This window comes from Neoarius graeffei, chromosome 6 (genome assembly GCF_027579695.1).
Source record: "Neoarius graeffei isolate fNeoGra1 chromosome 6, fNeoGra1.pri, whole genome shotgun sequence".
NCBI classification, from domain to species: Eukaryota; Metazoa; Chordata; class Actinopteri; order Siluriformes; family Ariidae; genus Neoarius; species Neoarius graeffei.
In genome coordinates, this window is record NC_083574.1 from 9,888,583 (window position 1) to 9,910,563 (window position 21,981).

Sequence of the window (21,981 nt, forward strand, 5' to 3'; positions counted from 1 at the left end):
GTGAGAGTGTTCGGAGTGGTAGTTTACGAACGTATAATACCCTAGGCTTGAACAAGCACTCCATAACCAAAGAGGATAGAAGCAGCAACTACAGCAACATAGCACTTATCCAACAAAAGACATGCATTGCGGAGCAATAGTCAAACATAAGCTCATAAGTTACAGTCAATTTCCAGACTAAACTCAGTTTAACAGAGCATGCTGCATGCTCTTTAGTTTTGTAGTGCAGATTACCTGGCTAACTGCAGGAAGCGGTTAGCTGCACAGCTAATGTAGCCATTGCTAGGCTAACGCACCGATTTTAAAACACGGCAAAACAACCAGTTATACACTTACTTGTTCGGTGTTTGTGGCTGATGCGGCAGGGATGCTTGGTACGGACCCAGGCTTAAGTGACAGTTGATGTGCAAAACCTGCCCTGTACTGTCCCAAGTTGTGGAAACATTCCTCAGGAAAATGCTTCCGACAAACATACACCGTCTTAGGTAGACTCGACGGCGTATTATTGAAGTAAATAAAATTAAGCCACTGCGTCTTCAGGGGCTCTCCCGTCGGCAGTAAAAACAGACTCTTTTCTGTGTTGTCACATCCATGTACAGCGCAATTTCCATGTTTCGCTCGCTTAGGTGATGCCATGTTGTTGTGTCCTCTATGGTCTCCTCACTACAACTGGGTGGGGCAATCCATACAGTGGGTGGGAATCCAGAGGGGGGGTGTGGGGATCATCTCCCTTGCTGACGTAGTAAAGGGAAGAGCTTATCAACGCGCCGTTTTGACGCGCCATTCTCAAATGTTGGGCATAGTTTGGTTTACACATTATGAAATTTCTAGCCACTGGGGTGACTTAAGAAGGTCAGAGGAACTCATTTTAACGTTAAAAAACCTCAGAAAGTGAAAATTTCATGCCATGGGACCTTTAATATTGTTATAGGCATTATTCTCTGTCTTATGAATTTTTAAAGTGTGCTCATGTTTTTTTTTTCATGTCACACACCCGTAATGTTTAATACTGTTCTATTTGTGTCAGAAATGTAGCTCGAAGATGAGAATATTGTGTAAAAGTTAGCTAGTTAGCAGTGCAACCAAGTGCTTGTTCTTTTGTCATCATCTGCTTGCTTTATTCAAAGAAAAATTGTTGGTATACAGCAGCGGTATTTCTTGTTGTTTCTGGTATTATTGTTTTTGTCTCTGAATACACGTGGAGCCAGGATATTAACAGCGAATTCTGTATGTGTGTGTGCGTTCTGTCCTGGTGTGGACGCCTGGTTCTCTAGGCTGGGGATGGAGAGGTCAGAATACATTTCTGCACGACAAAAAGCTGTGCTGTTTCGCATGGCACCACATCGCCGAGGCTTTCTATCAAACTTGCACACACACACTGGCACATCAGGAAAAACACCCCCCCCCACACACACACACTCTCTTATTGGAATTACACAGTGATAAGGCCAATCAGATATCATAGGGATGTCCTTTAGCTGTGGACAAATCCTTAACGTACTGTAAAATGCTACATTTTAAGAACTCATCTGTTGCCAGTGCGTGTGTGTGAGCAGGCATTTGACAGCATTTGATGAAAGTTCTCAGCTCTAGTTTGCAGGATCAGGATCATGGCACTCTGTTCAGCTGCTCATTTGCTGCTGGGTTTGAGTCCCATTGCCCTGCCAATGAGTTGATGAGTTTGATGGGATTGCCACCTGCTGGATCTTGTTTGCTGCAGATCGTTGCAGTTTACCTCTTTTCTCATTCTTTTTTTTTTTTTTATTTTCTTTCCCTGTTGCATTTTCTTTGGTGGTGAAGCTTTCTTGCAGAGTTCCCCGTTAATCACCTGATCTTTTTAGCTATTCTTTATACAAATACAAATACATCATTGCCCATTTCAAGAAAATTGAATCAAACACAAATGGACTAAGATGTTTCACCTCTCATCCAAGAGGCTTCTTCAGTTCACTTCATCAGCTTGTCTGACTAGACTGGGCTAGTCTGACCAGCTGGTGTGAGTACCCAGGTATTTAATCTCTGTGGAGTCGTTCTCAAGGCCACTGATGTCACTGTTTCTTTCGTGCTCCAGGGTGTGATAAAGGCTACATCCACACGACAACGGCAACGAGATTTTTTTTTTTAGCGGGTAAAAAAAATATCGCGTCCACATGGGCAACGGATCAGTAAAATATCAGGTACATATGGCAACGCAACGCTTGCTGAAAACGATGCAATACACATGCCACACCTCTACGGGCGCTGTAAGACGGTCCCATCGGAGACACCAGAACAATAGAAGAAGTAGGACGCATGCGCATAAACCCCTTCTTCTACCCGGCGTGAAGCACTCACAGGAACAAACACACAACAACAACAAGAAGATGGCTGCGACTACGCGAGGAAATCGTGCCTTCTGTGTGTACAAATTAGTTTTATTAGTGTGCATAGTTTTCTCATCTCATTATCTCTAGCCGCTTTATCCTTCTACAGGGTCGCAGGCAAGCTGGAGCCTATCCCAGCTGACTACGGGCGAAAGGCAGGGTACACCCTGGACAAGTCGCCAGGTCATCACAGGGCTGACACATAGACACAGACAACCATGCACACTCACATTCACACCTACGGTCAATTTAGAGTCACCAGTTAACCTAACCTGCATGTCTTTGGACTGTGGGGGAAACCGGAGCACCCGGAGGAAACCCACGCGGACACGGGGAGAACATGCAAACTCCGCACAGAAAGGCCCTCGCCGGCCATGAGGCTCGAACCCAGGACCTTCTTGCTGTGAGGCGACAGCGCTAACCACTACATCACCGTGCCGCCTGCATAGTTTTATATAACTTAATTTTCTTATTGTGTGTGAACATTTTGAAAAGCATTTTTATATAATTTATATACCTTTTTATATTGTGTGTGAACATTTTGAAGAGCAGTCTTATCCAATAAAAAAAAAAAAAGAAATTCAAGAAATGGTTCAGTTCCTTGTTTATTTAAAAGAAAAGCTGTATACAAAAGTGAATGCAATGCAGTGGTTCATACAAAACAGTCTGTTGAAGGGTCTTCTGACCCTTTTCCCCTCTGCCTCCATTATAGTCAGGTAACTGTTGCTTTGTGTGGAAGGCTGTACTTTCTGTTCATCAAAGCAGGTGTAAATTGTCTGTCTGGCAGGTCAGTCAGGTTAATGTGTAAACAATTTCAAAAGATTCTTATCTGATAATAAAGATTCTTATCCATTGTTGCTGTTGTTGTTACGAATGATGCGCGCGAGAGTGCTGCTTGTTCTAGTCATGTGGTTGTGATGTCATCGTAAACAAATCCGTTCTACTCATCCAGACGACTTCGCAACGGCGCCGTTGCCAGATTTTTCCACTCTGGAACCCGTTCTCAGAAAATATCGTTTTGGGGCACCCAAAACGCCGGTGCTGTGTGGACGCCAGGCCGAAACAATAAAAATTTTTATCAGATTCACCTGAATCCATTGCCGTGTGGACAGGGCCAAAGTCTTTGGAGTCAACTTCATTCATGCTCCATTCTGTTTGACAGTCATGTGGGGTTGTTAGAGTTGCTGAAGTTACATCAGGGCATTTGTGAATGACCGTTGTTCTTGGAGGTTATGGTGTGAAATCTCCTGTCTTAACAAATCATCTGTCTTCCCTGTCCAAAATGTGTACATTGCTGTCCTCAAAGGAGTGTGTCTTCTCCTTTAGGTGTAAACAGACAGCAGAGTCTTGGCCTGAAGAGTTGGCCCTCCTGTGTTGGGCCATATATTTGTTTAGTGGTTGTTTGGTTTCACCAATGTATAGGTCCGAGCATTCTTTGCTGCATTGGACAGCATACACCAGGTTGCTTTTCTGGGTGTGTGGTATACGGTCTTTGGGGTGTACTAGTCTTTGTCTGAGTATGTTACTGGGTTTAAAAAATACAAGAATACAGTGCTTGTTAAAGAGTCTCCTGAGTTTCTCAGATACCCCAGACACATACAGGATAACAATGCTCTTGTGCTTGTTATGCTTCTCCTCTTCCACAGTGTTGGTGTTCTTTCTGGAACATGTTGCCGTTTTCACAAAGGTCCAACTGGGGTAACCACAAGTTTTAAGGTCCTCCCTCAGGTGTTTGTGCTCTTCCTCTTTGGCCTGAGTGCTGGTGGGTATGTTATCAGCCCTGTATTGTAGGGTTCTGATAACACCTAGCTTGTGTTCCGGTGTGTGGTGCGAGTCAAAAAGTAGGTATTGGTGTGTGTATGGGTTTCCTGGATACCCCAATGTGGAGGCCCCTGTCTTCTCCAATATGGAGAAGTCCAAGAAAGGCAAACTATTATCCTTAACATCTTCCCTGGTGAACTTGATGTTTCTGTCCACTGAGTTGATGTGTTCGGTGAATGCTTGCACCCCTTGGAGTTTGTTTTTGACCCATGAGTTGTCCACATATCTAAACCAGTGGGTCAAAATGTGAAATTGGAAAAAAAAAATCCCTCAACAGAGGAGGAGGAGGTCTGCGACACCTCCTATCTCCCACTTACAATGCTGTCTTTTCATCCCTACCCAGGATATTTCACACCTTCGCCTCCAAGAACAACAGTTGTTCACAAATGGCCTCATGTGACTCCAGCAACTCGTACAACCCCAAACGACTATCATTACAACAGAATGGAGCACAAACAAAGTTGACTCCGAAGACTTTATCACACCCTGGAGCACCAAAGAAACAAAAGTGGCCTTGAGAACGACTCCGCAGAGATTAAATACCTGGGTACTCACACCAGCTGGTCAGACTAGCCCAGTTTAGTCAGACAAGCTGATGAAGTGAACTGAAGAAGCCTCTTGGATGAGAGGTGAAACATCTTCAAAAACTTAAAACCAAGTCCAGTTGCGTTTAATTCAATTTTCTTGAGGTTACTATGACCTGGATGGATGAGAATATTCACAGACATCATTGCCCATTATTCATCTGTTCATAGAGTTCAGACAATATTTTGTAAATTGTGAGTGTGGCATCATGGAAAATGGGGGTAGTTTGTGGAAGGGGTGGGCATAACTTTATAATTTCATCCCATTTCTCATCTGATACTGACCCCCCTTTTAATTCACACAAAGCATTGTACTTCTAAAATAGCTTTCAGTCAGCTTATTTGAATTAATTGACCTAGATTGCAGATTTAGGTAACACTTTACCTGGTCTTTGTATCATAAGAATAACACAACGTTATCATAAGAATAACATAAACTTGTCATGTGTCATAGGCTGTCATGAGTTGTCATGATATGTTAGTTGGGTCCATAAATATTTCAATATTGACATAATACTGTATATGAGCTGAACATGATGGTGTAGGAATTACAGCACTATATTCTATCCTCATTCACTGGATATGAGCAATTGCACGTGCTGATTGGCTCCAGTCCTGAAGACTTGTCCAGTGGTCCAGTGGTAGAAAACAAAAACCCTTTGAGTGTAACAAGCACTGACACTGAAGACTCCTTCCTAAATTGGTAAATATACTCCATACAGAAATAAACCTCCTCACAGAAAGCTTCACCATATCAGTAATTAAACATCTTTTTAGAATCCCTTTATATTGAGCACCCATAATAAGTCGCTGTGTACGTAGTTGCAGAAAAAATGACATATTAGATCAATTGCATTAATGTAAACATTAGAGTTGGAGCTATTTAACAGGGATGTCATTTAAAATAAAATAACTGATACCTGCCTAGGGGAACAAATATGGTCATGGTCATAGCCATAGTATAAACTATATTCTATAGATTCTCATAATGGTAATATAATTAAACAAAATGAAGGGCACATGGTAATGTGCATACCTCCACCAAGCCATATATTATCAACATCAAAATCAAATCACTTGAATTTAGGATAATCCTAAAGTTGTCCACCAAATCTCATCCAAATCCGTTCACTACTTTTTGAGATGCATTGAAAACAGACACACACACAAAAAAAATCCCAAATCTGCATACATATCTGGATCCTGGATCTGCAAACATACCCAGATTTGCATCAAAATCTAATCAATTGTTCCTTGGCCCATGGCTCACCTTTCCACCAACTTTTACCCAAATCCATTCACTACTTTTTGAGATGCGTTGAAAACACACACAAAAAATCCCAAATCTGCATACATATCCAGATTTGCATCAAAATCTAAACATGTGTCCCTTGGCCCATGGCTCACCTTTCCACCAAATTTTACCCAAATCTGTTCACTACTTTTCGAGATGCGTTGAAAACACTAAACACTCCCAAATCTGCACATACATCTGGATCCTGGATCTGCATACATACCCAGATTTGCATCAAAATCTAATCAGTTGTTCCTTGGCCCATGGCTCACCTTTCCACCAAATTTCATCAAAATGCATTCACTACTTTTTAAGTTACGTTGGGCACAAAAAATAAACAAACAAATGGAGGGGAAAACATAACCTCTTCCAACAAAGTTGGTAGAGGTAATAAACTTATGACAGCATGTGCCATTTTCCATGAAACCTTTATGACATGGTTATGTCACTCTTACTACGCAGGGTTAAAGTGTTCCCTAGCTGTAGATGATGATGTCACCCAACTCACCCACTCAATCCTCTTTAAATGTCTATGGGCTTACAGTGGGGCAAAAAAGTATTTAGTCAGTCACCAATTGTGCAAGTTCTCCCACTTAAAAAGATGAGAGAGGCCTGTAATTTTCATCATAGGTATACCTCAACTATGAGAGACAAAATGAGAAAAAAAATCCAGAAAATCACATTGTCTGATTTTTAAAGAATGTATTTGCAAATTATGGTGGAAAATAAGTATTTGGTCAATAACAAAAGTTCATCTCAATACTTTGTTATATACCCTTTGTTGGCAATGACAGAGGTCAAACATTTTCTTTAAGTCTTCACAAGGTTTTCACATACTGTTGCTGGTATTTTGGCCCATTCCTCCATGCAGATCTCCTCTAGAGCAGTGATGTTTTGGGGCTGTCGCTGGGCAACACGGACTTTCAACTCCCTCCAAAGATTTTCTATGGGGTTGAGATCTGGAGACTGGCTAGGCCACTCCAGGACCTTGAAATGCTTCTTACGAAGCCACTCCTTCGTTGCCCGGGTGGTGTGTTTGGGATCATTGTCATGCTGAAAGACCCAGCCATGTTTCATCTTCAATGCCCTTGCTGATGGAAGGAGGTTTTCGCTCAAAATCTCATGATACATGGCCCCATTCATTCTTTCCTTTACACGGATCAGTCGTCCTGGTCCCTTTGCAGAAAAACAGCATGATGTTTCCACCCCCATGCTTCACAGTAGGTATGGTGTTCTTTGGATGCAACTCAGCATTCTTTCTCCTCCAAACACGACAAGTTGAGTTTTTACCAAAAAGTTCTATTTTGGTTTCATCTGACCATATGGAATTCTCCCAGTCCTCTTCTGGATCATCCAAATGCTCTCTAGCAAACTTCAGACGGGCCTGGACATGTACTGGCTTAAGCAGGGGGACACGTCTGGCACTGCAGGATTTGAGTCCCTGGCAGCGTAGTGTGTTACTGATGGTAGCCTTTGTTACTTTGGTCCCAGCTCTTTGCAGGTCATTCACTAGGTCCCCCCATGTGGTTCTGGGATTTTTGCTCACCGTTCTTGTGATCATTTTGACCCCACGGGGTGAGATCTTGCGTGGAGCCCCAGATCGAGGGAGATTATCAGTGGTCTTGTATGTCTTCCATTTTCTAATAATTGCTCCCACAGTTGATTTCTTCACACCAAGCTGCTTACCTATTGCAGATTCAGTCTTCCCAGCCTGGTGCAGGTCTACAATTTTGTTTCTGGTGCCCTTTGACAGCTCTTTGGTCTTGGCCATAGTGGAGTTTGGAGTGTGACTGTTTGAGGTTGTGGACAGGTGTCTTTTATACTGATAACGAGTTCAAACAGGTGCCATTAATACAGGTAACGAGTGGAGGACAGAGGAGCCTCTTAAAGAAGAAGTTACAGGTCTGTGAGAGCCAGAAATCTTGCTTGTTTGTAGGTGACCAAATACTTATTTTACTGAGGAATTTACCAATTAATTCATTAAAAATCCTACAATGTGATTTCCTGGATTCTTTCCCTCCATTCTGTCTCTCATAGTTGAAGTGTACCTATGATGAAAATTACAGGCCTCTCTCATCTTTTTAAGTGGGAGAACTTGCACAATTGGTGGCTGACTAAATACTTTTTTGCCGCACTGTATATCCTCTCAATTTAAGGAGGCCAGGCTTGAGAATCACACACACTTTGCTTCTGGGCTGGAAGATGGTCATTAGTGAAGCATTACCTGTGATCTCTGGTCCCTCCTTGCCTAACACACATAAGCACATGCACACATGCACACACACCCTCACACAGCAGCAGATAACAGTCAGTAATTGGGTCCTGCACCTGCACTTGCAGCAGTGGATTGTGTGTATTTGTGTGTGTAGGTGAATGCAAGGGTTCAGGGTGAGACAGAAGGTTCCTGTAGCCTGATGCTTGTTTTTGAGTGTGCTATGCCACAGGGTGGGGAACTAACACGGGAAATGTGGGGTGTGTAGCAACATTTTCTCCAACCTGCTCTTTCATTTCTAACTCGCGCTGCCTCTAAAATGCATTTCTGCAATTGCAATGCCCAAGTTTTATGCACTGTATTAGCTTGTATTGGGTTTTATTGTTTAACATTTGCCTGAAAAGCATGGTGTTACCCAAAAGAAGAATAGTACAGTAACATTGTTCATTGACCCACAACACAAATCACCCTCATTCTTAAAAAAAAAGATAGATAGGTAAATAAATAAATAAATAAATAAATTGTTATAATGGAAAAAATTAAATTAAAAGAAATATGGAAAAGGAGGAAAAATAAAAATGCCACATGCTACAAAATTTTAAAAATGGGCAATGTAGAAATATTTAACATTTTCAGTGTTTTATTTTCAGGTAAATATCACTGAAATCTTGGAATTTTTTTTTTTCCATCAGTAGTATTTTTATGGTAGATTTTTTTTCCAATATCTTTTTAACTTTTTTCAGCTTTTTTTTCTTATAAATAACTGTCACTCTTTTTTGCAAAAAAAAGGAAAAAAAAGGAAAAAGAGAAAAAACGAAAATGCCACATGCTACAAAATTTAAAAAATGGGCAATTTAGAAATACTTTACATTTCAGTATTTTATTTTCAGGTAAATGTCACTGAAATCTTGGACCTTTTATTTTTTTTTAGCCAGCAATAGCATTTTTGTGGTGGATTTTATATATATATATATATATATATATATATATATATATATATATATATATATATATATATATATGTGTGTGTGTGTATATATATATATATATATATATATATATATATATATATATACAGTATATATATGTATGTGTGTGTATATATATATTTTTTTTCAGCATGTTACAAAGTTGTTTTTTTAAGAAATAATCCTCACTCTTTTTTTTTTCAAAAAAAGCTATAAAGTTACAAAAAAAGGAAAACGAGAAAAAATGAAAATGCCACAGGTTCCAAAATTTTAAAAATGACCAATTTACAAATATTTTACATTTCAGTATTTTATTTTCAGGTAAATATCACTGAAATCTTGGAACTTTTTTTTATTGCATATAGTAGTATTGTTGTGGTAGGTTTTTTTTAAATATATTTTTTAACTTTTTCAGCATGTTACAAAAGTGTGTTGTTGTTGTTTTTCTTTTAAGAGTGATGTAGAAATAGTGTACAGTTCAATATATTATATTCAGGTATATATAGCTGATACATTGGAACTTTTTCTGTATTGCCACTTAGTGTGTATATATGTATAAAAACACTTTTTTTTTTCCTTCACCCAATACCAGGGAAAAATAAAAATGCTATGCGTTGCCCAGGAATAGGACTCTTCAAAAATATTCCTGTGTACCATCTAACTACATGAGATCTTTACAGGGTGGTGGCGCTGATGCAGAACGTACGAAGAAGAAACGGCGTGGTGATCGCTACTCGGTGCAAACCTCGCTGATTGTAGCTGCTCTGAAGAAACTCCTGCCCATTGGTCTAAATATGTGTTCTCCTGCAGATCAAGAACTCATCAGCATGGCGAAGATTCGCTATTCTCTGGTAAAGAGAGACTCATTGCAATCGATAAGCAAGGAATAAAAGTCCTTTTGTTGGAAAATAATCAACCCGAAAATTAAACATCAACATGAATTATCAATTATATCAGTTATATGCTTTTTTCTTAGTTTTTGATTGATTGAGTGCTTTATTCCGAACAGTAAAGAAGATATAAAAAAAAAAAATGCAATCATCAAAACATCATCATAAACAAACAGAATAGCGTAGCCACAAGGCAGTAACATAATAATGTTTGGAAAGGATTAGGAAGAAGTAAATAACTTATCAAATCCTAACCCTCTATACCACCGTTAATCAAATGTCACTTTCCACCATAATAAACTATATATACACAAAAGAAAGCAAAATCAACAAAAAAAAAACATACCAACATACCAACATGGTATAATATCGACCAAATCAAATCATATATACAAATACTTATGCACATATACACACATACAATACATACAGTACATACATATACACATACCTATAATTATACACATCCATACGTACACAGACACCCAGATCATAACTATGCATATTATGCTTATATATTATGTACAATTATGCATATATATATATATATATATATATATATATATATATATATATATATATATATATATATAAAAGACTCACTTTTTATATAATATATCCATATGTACCCATACCCACATACATAAACTTATATTATCAATAGCATGTTATTGTAATTCCTCCTCCCTAAACCTCATAAAGATCTGTTCCTTATACCTTTTTTTTTAACTGGTTTATAATAGTTGTACATTTCATGAGCTCCACATTCAAACTATTCCATAGCTTTACTCCACAAATAGAAATACTGAACATTTTTAACATTGTCCTAGCAGTGCGAATTATAAATTCCAATTTCCCCCTAAAATTATAGCCCCCCTCTCTATCCGAGAACATTATTTGGATATTACTTGGTACTTTATAATTCCTTACTTTGTACATTACTAAGGCAGTTTTATATTCTATAATATCCCTGAATTTTAAACATTTTGAATTTAAGAATAGTGAATTAGTATGATCTTGGTAACCAGCACTATGAATTATTCTTATAGCTTTTTTTTGAAGTATAGTTATTGCATGAAGTGAACATTTATATGTATTTCCCCACACCACTGAGCAGTAATTTAAGTACAGTAAAACCAGGGAACAGTAAAGAATGCGGAGTGAATTATAGTCCAGGACGTGCTTAGCTATACTCAACACAGATATGCTTCTTGATAGTTTCATTAGTATGTATTTTATATGTAATTTCCAAGTAATTCTATTATCTATTATTACCCCAAGAAATTTATTATTAGAAACTCTTTCAATATCAACACCCTCTACCTGTACATTTATTGCCCTATTTATTTTATAATTATTAAATAACATAATTTTTGTTTTAGACAGATTTAATGATAATTTATTTCGATCAAACCAACTTTTTAACCTGTACAATTCTGAAGAGATTATGTTTTCTAACTCATGTAAATTTGTTCCAGAACAAAACATATTTGTGTCATCTCCAAATAATACCATCTTAAATATTTTTGATACATTGCACATATCATTTATATAAAGAATAAACAGTTTAGGACCCAATACTGACCCCTGAGGGACACCACAATCAATATTCAAACGAGTTGAGACAGAGTCACCCAACTTCACAAATTGTGTCTTGTTGCTCAAATAACTTCTTATCCAATTTAATACAACTCCCCTTATCCCATATTGTTCCATCTTATTAATTAATATATCATGATTAATAGTATCAAAAGCTTTTTGAAGATCAATAAATATCCCAGCGACATATTTATCATCTGTAGAGTTGCTGATTTCTTCAACTGATTCCATTAGTGCCATCTCTGTTGATCTACTTGCTCTAAATCCATATTGACTATCACTGAGTAGTTTGTATTTTTCAATGAATTTATCTAATGTTATTGAATAGTTTTTCAAGAATTTTGGAGAATTGAGGAAGTAAAGAAACAGGTCTGTAATTTGTGAAGTTGTGTTTGTCCCCAGATTTATACAATGGAATTACTTTTGCTATTTTCATATTGCTTGGAAATGTACCGGTTTGAAATGACAAGTTACAGATGTATGTTAATGGTTTAGAAATCCCCCCAATAATAGTTTTCACTAGTTTCATATCAATATCATTACAATCTGTGGATATTTTATTACTACATTTATTAACTATATCAATAATTTCCTTCTCATCGACTGGTGTAAGAAACATAGAACAAGAATTCCTCTTGAAAATATTATCTATACAATCATCAGTTGTTACCGGATCAGAGATATTTTGAGCTAATCTTGGTCCAACATTAACAAAAAATATATTAAAACTATTAACAACTACATCCATGTTATAATTTTCAATACCATAATGACAGAAGTATTTAGGGTAATGTATTTGTCCAGAGCCATCTTTAATAATACTATTTAATATATTCCATATTCCTTTAATATTATTTTTGTTATTATATATTAATTTACCATAATAATCCTTCCTACATCTCCTTATGATACTCGTTAACTTGTTTTTATATTTTTTATATTTATTTTCTGCCTCTTTGGTTCTTAATTTAATAAATTCTCCATATAGAACATTTTTCTTCTTACAGGCATTTTGTAATCCCTTAGTAATCCAAGGTTGGTCATTACAGTTTTGTTTTGTACTATATTGCTTCAGTGGGCAATTTTTATCATATAATAATTTGAATATACTTAAAAAGTTATCATATGCTCTATCAATGCTATTATCTATATAAACTGATTCCCAGTCTTGCATTAATATTTAATGCAAACATGGCTTCCTCAGTCCTAACTCTTCTATACTTAAGTTCATGGTCTATCACATTTCTCTTATGATTATAGTCATAAATTGTAAAAACTGGTAGGTGATCACTAATATCATTGATTAATATTCTACTTATAATGTTATTATCTAGATCATTGGTAAATATATTATCTATTAAGGTAGCACTATGGTCAGTAATTCTGGTGGGTCTGGTAATTTTTGGGTGGAGACTCATACTGTACATGGTATTAATAAATTCCTCAGTCATACTGTGCTTATTAGGGTTCAACAGATCAATATTAGTATCCCCACAAATGAAGATAACTTTTTTATTATCTATTATCTTTTCTACCCAGTCCTTAAACGCCTCTATAGTTTCTGACGCTCTATATATACAGCTAATTAATACATTTCTACTTTTTTCAATATTAATTTCGATTGTTAAAGATTCTAATAAGTTATCAATCACCGTTGTCATGCCATCTATTAACTTATAATTCAAATTACAGTCCACATACACTGCCACTCCTCCTCCACCTTTATTTTTCCTGTTTATATAATTAAATTCATATCCAGCCAGTTCGAAATCCACTCCTTTCTCCAGGTCAGTCCAGGTCTCTGAGATGGCAATTATGCTGAATGGATGAGTAAACTGACTTAAGTATTTCTTGATGTGTTTGAAGTTAGTGTACATGCTTCTGCTGTTGAAGTGTATTATTGATCATTTTCCCACAGCCTGAGTGGACTGATTGTACTGTTCCTCTGTGTAATAGTGGCAATTGTCATTAATGGTTGAGAAAAAGTTATTGTCCAGGTCTATGTCATTTTCTGTATCCAATAGTTTATGGTCAATGAATTCATGTGGTTTCAGTTCCAGGTTTTCATAATCAACAAGCATTTGCGTGAGCCGAGTAGTGTTCCGGGTAATGGATGAAAGAGTTATTTCGGTGTGTGTCATGGTTGAGTTTGGTGTAGTGTCATGTCGGTATTGATTACCATACAGTCCCAATAGCATCACTGGTATTTGTCCAAGTCCTCAATATTCCGTATGGCCAGAACTCTCGCCTCCTCTGGTGTCCCGTTCAGCTTAATGAATACTTTGCAGTTGGTGATCCATGTAGATTGAATTTTATTTTCTTTCTTCAGTTGTCTTGCTTTTCTGGCGATGTCAGCATTGCGTTTTGTCAGGTGCTCGTTGATGTAGACGTTTGTTCCTTTCAGTTTCCTTCCTTGTTTCAGCAATGTAGCTTTATGTTTCCAGCTGATGAATCTCATGATGATGGCAGTGTTCTCCTTGTCTCTCCTGGGTAGAATGTAGCAGGCCTCGACATTGTTGCAATCAATATCGATTCCCTTTGAATGTAGGAATGCCGACACTTGTTGCTCCACGGAGTTGCTGCCCAGTTCATCAGATTCTCCCTCCCTTGATACTGCTTTTGCATATGACCGGGGTTTAATCTGAATCCCAGTGACGATGACGTCGTTCATCCTGGTGTACTGTTCTAAATCAGCAACTCTGCTCTCCAGGTGGGCGAGACGCCGGTCCTTCTCGGCGTTCTGCAGCCTGAGTGACTTCACTTCCGTCACCAGGTCCATGATGGTTTTCTGTTGCTGTTTAATAACAGAAACTTCTTCTGCCAGAAAGTGGAGTGACTTTTTAATGTCCTCGCCTTCCTCGGCTGTAAAGTTCTTTTTTGGTGGCATAATTCACCAATAAAGCCATCCAATTCGGTAAAATGTTTGGAGAGTCCTTCCCTCACCTCACCGCCTTTCCGAAATTTCCCGCCAGAGGAAGTGACGTGTGTGGAAGTTCTCGGAAGAGATATTGTTCTCAGAAGATATTGTTAAGCACCCTGTGAGTTTTAATCTGCATATTATTAGCTGTAGTTCGTTATTGTATTACAAGATGCTTTACAAGACGTGTATTCATATAAACTTGTGATTGAAACTACTATCAGAAGTGATGTTGTAGAATATTAATCAACACCTTCTGGACAACCAGATTGGAGAATTCTGCAGCGTTAGGGTAAGGATAATTATCAGTGTTGTGCAAGTTCACATTGAATGACAGCTAGTTCAAAGATTAAAATGAACTAGTTCATGTTCATTGTTCAGAATTTAGAAATTTGAACTAAGCTCACCTTCTCAAAAATGCACTAGTTTACAATTTTATGACTGAAATTTTAATCGGTAATTAAAATATCACATTTCAGTAGGCCACATTAGCGTCTAATTTACTGATATAAACAAATCACTAATGTCACGACCGGCACACGGAGCACGTCACCATCAGACAACACCAGTGGAATGTGTGAGAAACTGGTCAAGTAATAATTTTAAAAGATGCAATCCCAAAATATCATAATTAAATAATATTGGTTGACGTTGAGTGGTATATCAGATATATTCCATTCAGCTAGCCTGATACTGAATGAGTCGAAGACGAGTAGCTGAATGGAATATATCTGCTATACCATGAAAAAAAAGGCAGCCAATATTATTATTTTTGGGTGTACAATGCATCTTTCTCTTTCAAAATTCTTAAAATCTTTCATATTTCACGAAGCAAAGCTGGTGGACATGCTTGTTTACAAATTGCCCCAGTCGCTCAGTAGTGCGGAAGTTTTACGTCTCCAAGGTGTGATGTCATGTTGTCTTGACAGCCATGCAATATCGTAAACCATATTCAACGCTCATTCTCATTCACATGTAGGATAAGTGACATACTAACAATATTGCATGCTATCGAACCAAATGAATGAAACCTGCTAGAAGGGAATAGAACACATTTTTATTACATCGAAAAAGTATCCTATATGTATGATAATACATCATATTTCATATCACAATATGCAAGTCCATTTTTTGCTTGTTATCCCTACTGCTGAGTGAGTGTTCGTGTTCATTAGTTACCTCCGCCAACTCTGTTTTTGCCTTTGTTTGTTTGTCTGTTCCCCATGTAACTCAAAAAGGAGTAAACAGATTTTGATGAAATTTGGAGGAAACGTGGGCCATCGGCCAAGAAGTAATTCCTTACACTTTGATGCAAATCCGGATATGTATGTGGATCCAGGATCCAGGGACGTAACTAAAACTGTATATTGAGTAGGTTTACACCAATCAGCTATAACATGATGACCACTGACAGGTGAAGTGAATAACACTGATTATCTCATTATAGTGGCACCTGTCCAAAGACAGATGAACCGGCGACAGGGTCATGGGTGTCAAAGGCTCATTGAGTCGCATGGGGCACAAAGGCTAGCCCATATGGTCCAATCCCAAAGAAGAGCTACTGTAGCACAAACTGCTCAAAAAGTTTATGCTCATACCTTTCTGTTTGAGCCAGCATTAACTTCTTCAGCAGTTTTTGCTACAGTAGCTCTTCTATGTGATTGGACCATAGGGGTCAACATTCGTGACCCATGCGAATCAATGAGCCTTCGACACCCATGACCGTCACCGGTTCACCGGTTGTCCTTTGGATCCTTGGACCACTTTTGTTCAGTATTAACCACTGCATACCAGGAACACCCCACAAGATGTGCCATTTTTGGAGATGCTCAGACCCAGTCATCCAGCCATCACAATTTGGCCCTCGTCAAAGTCAATCAGATCTTTACGCTTGCCCATTTTTCCTGCTTCCAACACATCAACTTCAAGAACTGACTGTTCTCTTGCTGCCTAATATATCCCACCCCTTCACAAGTGCCACTGTAATGAGATAATCAGTGTTTTTCACTTCATCTTTCAATGGTCATGATGTTATGTTGATCGGCGTATACATATATGGATCCGCAAACATCTGGATGTTCCAATATGTGGCTTGGCAGAGGGATGTACTCGACTGAGTGTCCTAGTTGCAAACCGATTCCTTCAGTTCATCCTTCAACAAAAGTATTAGAACGTTCATTCAATGACTACAATCATTTTTCATATTCATGTACAACACTGATATCTGCTATTCCTTTTATTTATATAGAAGTGAGGTCACTTTTCAATTTAGATAAAAGATGAAAACTAGAGAAAAAGATGAGTCTTTTTTTTTGCTCATGACAGAAAGATACAGATGAGGAAGTGAGGGAGTTCCTGCAGAACAACCTTCATCTTCAAGGCAAGGTGAGGATGGAGCATATATGTGTGTGTGTGTGTGTGTGTGTGTGTGTGTGTGTGTGTGTGTGTGTGTCAGGATCTCATTCTCTCTGTGGCTGTGTGTAGGTGGAGGACCCCTCCATGCGCTGGCAGATGGCACTCTATAAGGAAACCTCAGGCAAGGCGGAGGATGCTGAAAACCCAGAGAAGGTTGTGAAGCGAGTCCAGGAAGTTTCTGCTGTGCTTTACCATATTGAAGTGGTAAGCAATACACACCCACACATATAAGATACAGACACATGCGCAAATATTCAGACAAATGACTAATGATGTGTTAAATTTGTTTGAATTGTGACAGAGAAAGGTATATTTCTGTAAATGCCCATACATTTACTACAACCACAAATACGACAACTAAATAGGTTGTCAAACCAAGCTGCAAGGATGATCACAGGCCATACACTCCAGGACCATGAGACTTTGTTAGTGAAAATGGGGATGGAGCCCCTGAGTAAAGGCCAATTTATTCTGACAACGCAGTCCTCGCAGATGGTGTCGCAGATGGCGTCTGTGTAGCCCCCCCCCTTCGCAGATGCTCTGTGCGCACTTCCCAAAAATTGTGACCACTGCAGAAGCCTTGCAGACAGCGTCGCAGACAAGAGGGCTCTGATTGGTCCACTCTACATCCGCTGTACACGCACTTCCACTTCCCTACTTTCCCGGTTTGGTTTGTTTTCACGACCGCCATTTTTAAAAACACAAGCGAAGATGGAGCAGCACGAAGAGCGGTTGATCGAGGAAGTGAGGAAGTATGTACATCTATACGACTCCAGTTCTAGTCATTATAAGTAACCGGAGGATAAACACTCCACTAACCACACCCACCAACTACTCCTAGCGATTTCGCGACTTCGCGCCCCCTTGCGTTGTGGCGGTGAATAACATCGCGCACGCCTAATACTCCCCGCTCAACGATAAATTACAACTGTCTGTGAAAAGCTATCTGCGAAAGCCTTGTCGCAAGAGCATGCAGAGGCCCTAAGACGCTTGAAGTGAACACTCTAGTCACTGTGTTTAAGGCAGTCCACTAAAGAACTCCACCCTATATTTTGGCCATGTTTAAATGGAAGTCACTTCCTGTTATAAATGTTCGTACCCGAACTGCTGTCAAGCTACTCTTGGACTGGGATCCCCATCAGCTTAGCTCTCCTCCGGCAAATGTTGAGTCATTTAAAGGCAGTCTACAATACTACGGGCCCTGGACATGGAACAAGCTACCATTAGAAGTGAGACAAGTACTAGGCCAGAAGACATTTAAAAATGGACTTTAAAGTAGCAGTACATAGTGTTTGATACAGTGTCTTGCAAAAGTATTCATCCCCCTTTGTGCTTGCCCTGTTTTGTCGCATTACAAGCTGGAATTAAAATGGATTTTTGAAGGGTTAGCACCATTTGATTTACCCAACATACCTACCATTTTAAAGGTGCAAATTGTTGTTTTATTGTGACACAACCAGTAATTAAGATGGAAAAAAAACAAATCTGGAGTGTGCATAGGTATCTTCCTCAATACAGCTGCAAGTCTCTTGGGGCATATCTGTATTAGCTTAGCACATCTAGCCACTGGGATTTTTGCCCATTCCTCAAGGGAAACTGCTCCAGCTCCTTCAAGTTAGATGGACTGTGTTGGTGTACATCAATCTTATGCCAGAGATTCTCAACTGGATTGAGGTCTGGGCTTTGATTAGGCCATTCCAAGACATTTAAATGTTTCCCTTTAAACCACTCCAGTACATGAGCTGATACCCGACAAGACACATAGTACCGAGTTGACTATAAGCCATGTACGACAAGATTGAGTGGAATAACCGTTTTATTCTATCCACATTCACTGGATTTTGAGAAACAGAGTATTTTTATTTTTTGCAAATTCAATAAATAAAAACTTTATACAAAACATCCAACAAAATCATTTCCACTTAGAATGTAAACAAACCAGCGAAATGACAGGAGCAATTTGTGAAAAATGCTATAATAATAAATCTTGAAAAAAAAAAACCCACATTCTTACCATCGAATACTTTTATTCCATATTTTGTTGCTTTTTTGTATTTTTTTGGGGTTTTGTTTGCGAGTCGAGTTTTTATTTTGTCCTTGGTTGGTTCAGCAACACACTCCGCCATTTTGTTTTTCTCTACTCACGGTATATGAGCTGATAGCCTAGTCGTAGAGTAGCCAATCAGAGCATGCAATTTCTCATATCCAGTGACTGCAGATAGAATAATTAAGATTGCATTGCTTTATCTCCCCTCAGACTGAACATCCTTTCAAATCCAAGAAGATGGTTTGGCACAAGCTGTTGTCTAAGCAACGTCGCCGGGCTGTAGTGGCATGTTTCAGAATGACTCCGCTGTATAATATCCCAAGGTAGTGTTCCTACAATTCCTTGCATTTGTTACTCTAACTGTAAACATTACAGCAATATTTAACACCCACTGTATACCCACTTCTACATTTTCTTGGTCCTAAAGGCACCGGGGGTCCAACATGTTCCTAGATGGTTACAAACGCAACTGGTTGGGGAATGAGGGCTATTCATTCGAGGATAAGATGATCGATGATCTGTCTGTGAGTCTGAGTGTGTGTGTTTGTTTTTCTCTCATACAAGGTTAGCTATGATTTCTGGATTTTTATGATTATTATTATTATTTTTTTGCAGAAAACATTGGAGGAAGAGGAGGAGGAGGAAGAAGAGACCGAGGCCAAGCCAGATCCTCTGCATCAACTCATTCTTCATTTTAGCCGCACAGCTCTCACTGAGAAAACGTAAAGCCTTCAACTGATTCTCAGACAGTAGTACTGATGCTGAGTCGTATGTCACTTATACCCGGGTTTTGTCTTTATGGCAGAAAACTTGACGTAGATCACCTATACATGGCGTATGCTGATATTATGGCAAAGGTAAGTATGGTATTTCCTTGCAGGTTTTATCTCATCTCATCTCATTATCTCTAGCTGCTTTATCCTGTTCTACAGGGTCGCAGGCAAGCTGGCGCCTATCCCAGCTGACTATGGGCGAGAGACGGGGTTCACCCTGGACAAGTCGCCAGGTCATCACAGGGCTGACACATATGGCCCTTTTCCACTACCCTTTTTCAGCTCACTTCAGCTCGCTTCAGCTCACTTCAGCCTGACACGGCTCGCGTTTCGACTATCTAAGAACAGCACGACTCAGCTCGCTTCAGCCCTGCTCAGCCCCCAAAACTCGCACAGTTTTGGAGTAGGGCTGAAGCGAGCCAAACCGAGCTGAATGAGGCTAGGGGCATGAGGAGACACTCCCCTGTGCACTGATTGGTGAGGAGGAGTGTCCTCACACGCCCACACATGCCCCGTGAGCACGCTGGGATCTGTAAACACCGTAAACCTGGAAGAAGGAGAATTATGAGAATTTCTGAAGCCTTATGCGCCTCGCCTCATCTATACGCTCTTGCCAGTATCTGTTGGCGTTGTCGGTGACAACAAGCCACAGCACCAAGACCAGCAACACTAACGACTCCATGTCCTCCATGTTTATTGTTTACTCTCCGGGTTGTGAGACTACCGCTTAAAAGATCACTGATGTCACTGTTTGCGCCGCCTAACGACATCACCTGACGTCCACCCACTTTCGCTAACTCCACCCAATGTGTCCACCCACTTCCAGCCAGCACGGTTCAGCGCGATTGTAGTCGAAATGCAACGCCAACAGCCCCACTCAGCTCGACTCGGCCCAACACAGCATGGCACGGCTCAGCCCAACTCAGCCGCGTTGGTAGTGGAAAAGCGGCATTAGACACAGACAACCATTCACACTCACATTCACACCTACAGTCAATTTAGAGTCACCAGTTAACCTAACCTGCATGTCTTTGGACTGTGGGGGAAACCGGAGCACCCGGAGGAAACCCACGCGGACACGGGGAGAACATGCAAACTCCACACAGAAAGGCCCTCGCCGGCCACGGGGCTCGAACCCGGACCTTCTTGCTGTGAGGCGACAGCGCTAACCACTACACCACCGTGCCGCCCTTGCAGGTTTTATTTATTTATTTATTTATTACATGTGCATAAGATACACTTTCAGAAAACAAAGTGTGTTATTGTACCTTTTGGTGTACAAAGGCTTGTTACTGGGGCAGTACCCTCGAAGGTACTGTACATTTTATATACTGATTGGGAACATATATGTACCTTTTTGGCCCTAAAAAGATACACATAGTTACATTAAGGTCCCGTATTGAGCCCTAGGGGGTACATTAGTGTAGATTGTACCTTGGTGGACAGAAATGGACTCCTACTGTGCCCCTATTTCTGACAGTGTAACCTGATTTAAAAAAAAAAAAAAAAACACCTGGGCAGATTGCCAGTCTATCACAGGGCTAACACAGAGAGACAAACAACCATTCACACTCACATAAACACCTATGGACAACTTAGAGTAGCCAGTTGACCAAATCCATGTGTCTTTGGACTGTTGGAGGAAAAAAGAGCACCTGAAGGAAACCCACGCAAGAACAAGGAGGACGTGCAAACGCCACACAGAAAGGCTCCAGTTGACTGGCAGGTTCAAACCCAGAACCTGCTTGCTTTGAGGCAACAGTCATAACCACTGTACCACCATGCCGCTCCAATCAATCCATCAATCAGTTTACTTACTTACTTACTTTTTAAACTTAAAATCAAACTTTATTATACACTCAAGTGAGTCTTACAAAAAATACCAAAACAGTAAAATATAAATATATGTAATCAGTTTGTTAGAAAGCAGTCTAATATTAAAAATAATCCTTCATAACCAGTCCATGCCAGCCTAGTTGGCTATTTGGCCAACTGCATTGCAAATCTCCACATTTGCCAAATCCACATTGATTCCAGGTTTAATAGATCTTTAGCCTCAGATACAGTGTTGTAGTTGAGTCACTCAACCTTGAGTCCG

General features: G+C 39.5%; 1 protein-coding gene across 1 annotated transcript in view; it reads left to right on the forward strand.

Moving 5' to 3' along the window:
* LOC132887638 (ryanodine receptor 1-like) overlaps window positions 1-21,981 on the forward strand; it is a 239,010-nt gene that overhangs the window by 142,280 nt on the left and 74,749 nt on the right. Inside the window, exons 72-78 of the mRNA XM_060923104.1 lie at window positions 9,923-10,093; window positions 16,974-17,033; window positions 17,133-17,267; window positions 19,321-19,433; window positions 19,538-19,634; window positions 19,726-19,832; window positions 19,916-19,967. Coding sequence (XP_060779087.1) covers window positions 9,923-10,093; window positions 16,974-17,033; window positions 17,133-17,267; window positions 19,321-19,433; window positions 19,538-19,634; window positions 19,726-19,832; window positions 19,916-19,967 — 735 coding nt within the window. The remainder of the gene's footprint in view (window positions 1-9,922; window positions 10,094-16,973; window positions 17,034-17,132; window positions 17,268-19,320; window positions 19,434-19,537; window positions 19,635-19,725; window positions 19,833-19,915; window positions 19,968-21,981) is intronic.